Source organism: Petaurus breviceps, unplaced genomic scaffold (assembly GCF_028583685.1).
Source record: "Petaurus breviceps papuanus isolate PSGF00001 unplaced genomic scaffold, PetGlider_PUasm1.0 38, whole genome shotgun sequence".
NCBI classification, from domain to species: Eukaryota; Metazoa; Chordata; class Mammalia; order Diprotodontia; family Petauridae; genus Petaurus; species Petaurus breviceps.
Genome location: NW_027186304.1, coordinates 33852130 through 33860758, shown reverse-complemented (window position 1 = coordinate 33860758; position 8629 = coordinate 33852130). Strand labels below are relative to the sequence as shown.

The 8629-nt window shown below is 42.8% G+C and overlaps 1 protein-coding gene across 5 annotated transcripts in view; it reads left to right on the top strand.

The window, feature by feature from the left end:
- The window catches only part of ADCYAP1 (adenylate cyclase activating polypeptide 1), a 121255-nt gene extending 112870 nt beyond the window's left edge, over positions 1-8385 (top strand). Inside the window, exons 4-9 of one of the 5 annotated variants that reach the window (XM_069099734.1) lie at positions 293-415; positions 713-820; positions 3517-3654; positions 4185-4280; positions 5566-5700; positions 7741-8376. In XM_069099734.1, the coding sequence (XP_068955835.1) occupies positions 714-820; positions 3517-3654; positions 4185-4280; positions 5566-5700; positions 7741-7921 (657 nt within the window). In that variant the 5' untranslated portion in view covers positions 293-415; position 713 and the 3' untranslated portion in view covers positions 7922-8376. Of the gene's footprint in view, positions 1-15; positions 416-712; positions 821-3516; positions 3655-4184; positions 4281-5565; positions 7455-7740 lie in introns of those variants that run through there. The other 4 variants (XM_069099736.1, XM_069099733.1, XM_069099735.1 and 1 more) reach the window with 4 other exon arrangements.
- Positions 8386-8629: the final 244 nt, after the last annotated feature.

Sequence of the window (8629 nt, the reverse complement as noted above, 5' to 3'; positions counted from 1 at the left end):
CTTCCTTCCTTCCTTCCTTCCTTCCTCCCTTCCTCCCTTCCTTCCTATACTTTCTTTTCACCCTTTTCTCCTTTTTTCTTTTCCTCTTGCTTTTTCTCCTCCAGATCTCTAGCTGTCTTTAATTCCTTTTTCTTTCTGCCCCCTCTCCTTTCTGTGTCACACGCCCTCTTAGTTCTGTGTGTCTGCAAACTTTTGAACAGAATCCTCGCATCAGCAAACAAGTCCTCCTCCTCCTCCTCCTGCTCTCTTGCTGCTGCTGCTCCTACTCTCTCTGAAGCTTTTCTTTGGACAGGAGAGGGAGGAGGTGATGCCACTTACATTGTGAACTATTTCGACTGAAACTTGGAGGAACAATTTGCCCGCTGTCCTAATTGGAATCAAACGGCTTTCCGTGCTGAGGTTTAAGAGTTGAATGGTAAGGAAAACAAAACCCAAACTAATTTGGACCACTTATGCTCTCCTCATCGTTGTGGAAGAGTTAGGTTTTTCATTAGCAAGCTCTTTAGGTTTAGTTATTGGGTGTTGTGGGGGTTTTCTGTAGCGCAAGGGAAGGGGAAGGGGCAGAAACATTCGCTAAAACGTGATCTTGGAGTAGAAGCGAAGTATTTCTTCTCCGGCTCTCCCGCCCCCAATAATTTGTTTAGTGGCCTAAGAGATAAAACAAATGGAGTGTTTTGACAGCTGTTTCCCCCTCCCCCTTGCTTGTACACAGAATGGCAATGCGTAGCAAAGCGACCCTAGCCTTGCTGATCTATGGAATACTAATGCATAGCAGCGTCTACTGCTCACCTGCAGCCGGACTCCAGTTTCCTGCTTTCAGGTAGGCACTTGCTGTTTTTCTCTCCCCTCCTCCTTTATAACATAACCAGGTCGGTCCAATCTCAGTCTCTCCTCCATTGAACACCTATACCCACGTCCCCCCTGGTAGTCTCTGTCTGTCTGTCTGTCTGCATTTGTTTAGTTGCTACGAGGTACACTACATCAAAGGAGCAGTTTTCCCCTGGCACTTACCTTGTAGCTTTGGGGTTGGCGGGTGGGCTGTTTCGACTGCTCCTTCCCCTAGTACAGAACTGAGAGTAGGGGAGGTAGTGTGTCCCTCCGAATAACTCCTCTCCCTCCACCCTCCCTGGTCCGTCCCCTCCTCTCTTTGTCAGGTGAACCCACCAGGGGAAAGAGCTCACATCTCTCAGACTTAAAGACCCCGCAAAGGGGCTTGGATCGTTATCTACGACTCTTATGATCCTTGTTGAAAAAAAAAAAAAAGAAATCTTTTCTTCCCTGGAAGGGTCAAAGCTGGGTGTGCACAAATCCTCTGATTTACAATGTTTTCTTTTTTCTTTTTGTGTTTCTGCTGTACTGCTCTCTCTCTCTCTCTCTCTCTCTCTCTCTCTCTCTCTCTCTCTCTCTCTCTCTCTCTCTCTCTCTCATGAGCTTCAGGAATGGATAGTGTTTCTCTCAGAAGCTTTTCTGTCGATTGAGTTTACTACTGTGTTTTTAGTCTCCTATAGTCGTTTAGGGCGATGGTTGGGGGAGGGGCTGGAAAACCTGACAGGAGAGGGACAGGGACGAGGAAGAAAGAGGAAGACAAAAAGGACGGAAGAGGGATGAAGAAAGGGAAAATGGGGAGGAGGGAGCGAGATTACCCAGGCTGAGATTTCTCCGATTCTCGGGGATTTTTTCTCTCATAATATCCAGTTTCTAAGTGCGTCTGCGCTACTCTGATGAGGCTATAGTCGTTTTCTCAGGCTAGAGTAGAGGCCAGAGAGCAAGAAGGCGTTGTTTTGCTATTTGATAGGAGAGGTTGGTTTTAAGTTTGCGGGACCCGGGTCAGGGATCAACAGCCCCTCCCGCGCCTGGGCTCTCTCCACCCGGTTCCTCGAAGAGGAAGGAATACGAACACTTTTAGTAACAGAATTCTTTTTACCTAGCGACGTGCTTTACTTGAACTGTTGTTTATTTGAGGAGTGGGAGATTAGGGGAAAGGACTTTTCCTGGCTTTTAATGTCTTTTGCAAGACCAGCCAACTTGATCTGGAAAATGGTATAATGGGACACAGACACGCAGGTCTTGGGTAGGAGCAATTAGGGGGCATCCAGGGGTTACAGTACTGTATCCCCCTTAGCCTTCCTTTTGGGATACCTGGAGAATTGAAAAAAAAAAAAAGTCAGAGAGGGAGGAGGGGAAGTTCTGTCTCTGCAAATTCAATCCAGAAAGGAGGGCAGAATGGAAAAATGTAACGACACAAAAACCAGATTCCATTTCAAAAGGACAGTTCACTTTAAAAATGAAAGTACGGTAGATCAAGATTATCCCTAAAGCCTGATTTAGCTGTGAGATTTGCTGAGGTTTTCTCTCTGAGCCAAAAGCGATTTCTTTTATCGATTTCTACATTAAAATCTCTCTCTCTCTCTCTCTCTCTCTCTCTCTCTCTCTCTCTCCCCCTTCCTCACACACACACACACACACACACACACACACACACACCCGAGGCACGCGGACAAACACATACTAATAGGGTCAATTGGAAAAACAATCCCTTGCCTCTAGGTAGCTGTCAAAATTTTCTGCTTTATTCAAACGGTGACTGAGGTGGGGTCACTTCAGTCTCCCCAGGATCTTAGAACGAACCAACTCCTTGCATTCACTCATGCCTATTCCAACTTTAAAAGGAGGGTGGTGGTGTACATTTAAAATCAAGTTGTTCCCTTTAATTTCTCTTTTCCTCCTCCCTCTTTTCTAGAAGTACGGGAATGTGGTGAGGGTGAGGGTGGGAGTGGGGGTAGGGAAGGAGTGGAAACTGGATTCAGAGTTACTTGGTTCCCAGATGCTGGGACTGAGCAGACAATTTCCATAAGCCCGAGGCATGTGAGGAAACCAAGTGCGGGTCTCTAACCAGGAAGAGCAGAAGCCAAACACTTTAAGTTTGGGGGCATCTATTATTCATGTTCCTGCTGGAGTCTCGCAGGCCCGAAATAGCAGCCGGAGACTCGTGGTGACCTAAATCACGCCTCGAGAAAGAGTTCTCCAGAGCCCAGAGAAGGGAGGGCCAGGCTGAACACCACAACAAACCCCACCCACCCATCCAAACCCTATTTCGGGGCTTTAACCCAGCAGTAGTTATCACTGCAGTGCCTTCACTTCGGACAGCTTCTTCAACTTCAATCCCCCCGCTCTTCTCCCCTCCCCCCGACTTTCCATCGCGTAGTGACTGGGGAGGGGGAAGGGGTTGAGGTATACGTGCACTAGTGTGGCTAGTTGAGACTCGTTCTCCTCCAATACCAGAGGCCACCAGTCTTCCCAGGGCCCTCAGTTCGGATTCCGGCAGGGTTAATCAGTGTGCGTTCTACTCTTCCATGTTTACGCCCGCCCGGCAAGTCCTTCCCCCCACCCCCAAAAAACAAACCCAAAAGAAAAGAAAAAATCCTCGTCGAGAAAATGACTTGAAAGTCTATTTTCCTTCTTCCCAGAGGCGGGAACGACCCCAGTCACTGAGTCCTTTCCTTTCCATTTTCTTAGCAGGTTGGAGGATGAAGCTTATGATGAGGATGGGAACAGTCTGCAGGACTTCGCTTTGGATAATAACCGTTTGGGCTTAGGAAACACAGGCTCCATGCTGGGCGACGTGTACGCGCTCTATTATCCACCGGAGGAGAGGTGATTGCCGTTGGGCTGATTAAGTTTGCTTGGAGAGACGGGGAAAAGTCAGGAACCCTGAGATAATGGGCAGTGGGCAAGAAAGGTTGTGTACCTGCGTTATTTATTTATATTTTATTAATAAGAAAAGTCCTCAAATATTTATTTAGCCTAGGCTGCCTTAGGCAGAAGCAAGAGAAAGTTCAGAATCTGGAGTGTATTCGCGTCTCTCTCTCTCTTGGTCTCTGTCTCTCCTCTCTCTGTCTCTCTGGGGTGACTGATTATATGAGGGTAGTCAAGTACACCTGTGTGTATGCCAATACGTGCACGTCCAGAGAAATAGCTAAGCCCCAAATTCCGCTTATTCCCCTCGGAATTCACAAACTCTTTTCTAATGACCCTGCCTAGAGAAGTGGTAAGAGTGGTTTTCCCACAGTCTGTTGGCCGTCCCGATTCACTAGCCAGATAACTACAGCTCCCATCCAATCTCCAGGCCGGTGTTCGAGAGGTCTCTCCATTCTGATCTTTGTATCTTCTTTCATCCCATTTAGACAAACGGATGACATATTGAATAAAGCATACCGGAAAGTTCTGGGCCAGCTGTCTGCGAGGAAGTATCTGCATTCTCTCATGGCCAAACGTATAGGGTAAGAGTTTACTGAAGAGTTAAAGGAGGCGCAGGCGCGTGAGTGCACGTGCATGCCCGTTTAGTGGTTATAGTGTCTGTGCATGCGTGTCTTCGCATACGTCTGTACGTTGGCCCGCAGTGGGAGGATGTGAGTCCTCGCCTAAAGCTAAAGAGCTCTTTTTATTGTCGGGCGAATTCCAGGGGTAACCTGAACTGCTTATCTCTATGTCCAAGTCTTGAAACAGGAACTAAATGAAGCCAAGATCAGTCAGAAGGAGGGAGGGTGAAGAATAGGGAGAATCAAAAGCATTTCTTTAAAAAGGGAGAAATAAACTCATTAATTTAGACTTCTGGTCTCACAGGAGGAATTGTAACCATTACCTCGATACACATAGATAGTATCGCTTTTATTGTAAAAATAAAGCGAAGAAAAATTAAAACAGCAACGTTGTATGAAGTACTTTGAAAATAATTAGTTTTTGCTCATGTCAGACAAGTTCAAATCCTGGGTCCGATGTAGTGCAGATTTCAACAGAAGGTAAGGTTTTAATAAAGCCCGTGGGAAAACAGATTACATTTTCACAATGAATAATTCATGAGATGAAAAATATTGTCTACAGCCGGTCGACTTACATTATTATCAGGACTTTCAATTTACCAGGAGGAGATATTTCTTTGTTTCTCTGGAAGTGCTGTTTATTTGATTGGAACCACACCCAACTTGGGTAGTCTAGAGCTTTATAAATAAATACCTGAATGAAAATCAATATTCGCTAGATGGACTAAGAATGCATCAGTTAGCCTAAGTTTCTCAGAAAGGTTGGATTTAAGTTAGACTGGATCTCCTCTGCTATCCTGGAGGAAAAAGCGTTCTGGGTCAGGAATCAAAGGCATTACCAGTTATTTGTGTGACCTTAGGCAAGCCGCCTTTCCTCGTCAGATCTTAATTTGTTAATATTAAAAATGAGGGGCGTGGTGGAGGTTGGACTGAATGACCTCTAAGGTCACTTCCATTTCTAAATCTATATGTAATGTCAGAAAATTCTCTTTTGGAAGGAGGGCAATGTGGTAATCCTCCCCCCCTCCCCCCTTCCCCACCCTTCTTTCAGTCCATTAAATCTCTGCCAAAAGTGTGGAGGAGCGGGAGGAACAGTGTGAGGGAACACCAGGAAGCTCCAGGTGTGGGGGTGGGGCGGGCCCAAGCGATCCACGTGTTGCCACTGTGTCTGGTCTCCCCTTTCCCCTTCCCCGCTCGCCAGCCCGCCCTTATGTTTCTCCCTCCGACTTGCTTTTTGCCTTCCCAGGATGGGTAGCGCCGTGGAGGACGATTCTGAACCGCTCTCCAAGCGCCACTCTGACGGGATCTTCACGGACAGCTACAGCCGCTACCGGAAACAAATGGCTGTCAAGAAATACTTGGCAGCGGTCCTGGGGAAAAGGTATAAACAAAGAGTTAAAAACAAAGGACGCCGCATAGCGTTTTTGTAGCGATGAGTTACCTACCAGCCTCCCTGTGTGTACAGTCCTCTTAACAGAATGAAAAGTCATTTCCAAAACTGACTGAACAGTCATCGCGCCTGTGTTCTATCTAAACATGTATTTATGTATGAAGTAAAGCCATTAAATGAATATTTTGATAATAATATTGTTTTTCTTTTGTACAAAGCACTAGAGAACTCACAGATCTACTTTGTGGACCAATCATTTAAGTTATATATACTATTATAAATATATAAATATAATAGAGAGCAATTCATATAAAGCGTGCACAAGGAATGATAAATTCGCCTGAGCTGTTTATGTTTTTATATAAAATAAATAGAAAAAAGACAATCATTGTTTTCGATATTACTCCTATTTTTGTAACTGGAATTAAAAGGATAGTATTTTTATCCACGACAGGGGTGAAGACATTAATACTGACCATTTGCTACTGTACATAAACACTGACGCCCTCTACAAGGGGATTATGAGGCTAAAGATTTGGGAGAATTGCTGAAGCACATTCTTCCCCCGTGAGTCTCCTTAAAAAAAAAAATAAATAAAAAGGCTGCTTTAATCCGAGCCTATCTTAAAGGGGCACTATCCCCCTTTCTAGAGATTTCAATTTTCTGCTTTCTTTGATTCCACTTTTATATGTATTTGTGTCTCCTCAAAAAGTGAGCTTAGAAGTTAATTCTCTTGTGGTGAAACAACAGCTCTCTCTCCAAATTGTGCCTCTCGGTTGACTTGGAGCAGGTCAGTAAGGAGTTGGTTAGGGAAGGAGGAAAGACGCAGGCAAAGAAGGGTGACTTGTAAAAACAAACGAACCCCCTCAGTCTCTGTTCTTTGAGGATCAATTACAGGGACCCAAACCCTGAAATTAGAGTAACTAGATTAAGGAGTTGGAAATTTCGACACAGAAAGAGTCACAGTGTGAGGCAGAAAAGGAAAACCCCAGAGAATTTGATCGGTCATAGGGTCTGAGTATCTCGAGGCAAATACAGTCCCACTAACTGACCTTGGGCAGCTCGGTATTGGAACTTGATACAAAGTATAATGTGTTTCTCTCCAGTGCTGTCCATGCTTCTCATCTTGTGAAATGGCCAGGGTTCTCTTCTTTGAACTATATTCAAATGGAGTTGCTCCTTTCTTTGTTGTTTTCCTGTAGACCCTTCCTTCCCACCCCCCTCCTGCACTATTTAACCACTGTTTACCCTTTTCATTCACTTCTTTAAAAATTGTGAATGCTTGTTCTCACTCTTTTTGTTCTGTTTTATGCAAGCTCTTATTGTAAAGTTTAGGAACCCCTGTTGTAGCTACCACTAAATAATTATGCACTAACTACAAAAGTTTTGTTCCTTGTTTATTGAGTTTGGAGGTAAAATGTATTTTTCTACATTATGGCTTATTGCTTAGTAAAATTTATTTCATGAATCAATTTTGTCATATTAAAATGTATAGTGTTCACATACTGTTCAGTTCTACCCACTGATAAATCATTTTAACATCATCTTTATATGTATGAGTACTATCTTACCTTTTTTTTTTTTTTTGTCAAGAGTGAGACAAAACAGCCTCTATCAGATCCAGAGAACTTCCTGGTCCTCTTTGACTAAAGAGGGCATATCTGTTTGCTTCTTATCATGACACTGAACATATTCTAGAGGAATCTTTTTACAAAAGTACCCCAAGCTAACCTGCCCCCCCCAAACAAGTAACATCAGAGAATCCAGACAGTCACTCCCCTAAATTTGTCACCGATTTCTTAAAAAAAAAAAAGACACCATGTAAAGTTTAAAAGACCTTTCATTTTTCTTTTACTGATTTGATCAGTATGAAGTCATAAATCAAAGAAAACAGAATTGGATTTGCAATCCCAAATCGGATGGGTACTACTAGCCAATCGAATTGCAAATAGTAGTACCACAGAGACATTCGATCTGTGCCCAAGTCTTGTGTATGAAATCAATCTTACTTTAATTTTGCATTCTCCTCAGGCAATGTGACGCAGGATGCAGTTTGCAGCTTTCGTGCCTTTCTTCGCCTTTTAAATCGCCACGAATCACAGATGGCTATTTAGTGGCCCTACAATGCTGCAACACATCAGCTTGCATTTTAGTCTTAATTATTTGTTTCTTTGGTAATGGGCAAACTTTTCTGTGTTTGTGTCAGCTGTAGTAGTGAAATAGGGCTCTAGTTAACATTTTATTTATTAAGTGTAGTTTAGTGTTACAGTGGCTAGCTGCAAACATTATATAGATATCACTTAGATTAACCTTTTGTATACTTTTTAGTAAGCCAAGAGCCTTACCAAATTGGATCAGATTTAAGCTACAGTCATCATTTAGGTAGATGTCAGTCTTGAAGATCTTATTTTGTGTGCAACTGATTATAAAAACTTAAACAAGTATGACTACACACATGATATCTATAACTAGGACTTTGATAACTGTTATATAAGTGTGTAAAATTTGTATTAATAAATTTTTGTAAACAATGCAACCTCGTCTAATGTTTGAAGAAAAAAGACATCTAGAGAATAATGTGAAATCTGTATACCCTTAAAGATCTTCTAAAGTAGTATATTTTCTTTAGAAAAATATTTTATTCATGCTTAGAGTACATATATTTCTCTATATAATCATCCATGTATTTTCATGAACCATACTTCAACATTTGGTTGATGGGTTACTGGATTTGATTAACTTTAAAATAGCTACTGAAATAGAACAAAGAAGATATAAGTTGCTAAATAGTTGAAAATATTGAAACATTAATAAAAGACAGAAACAAGATTAAACTGGGTCCCTAAGGAACATATACTTTCCAGCTTTTTAAGTGCTATAAGGCATAGGTTAGCAGCATGGGACAAAAGACTTTCTTCTG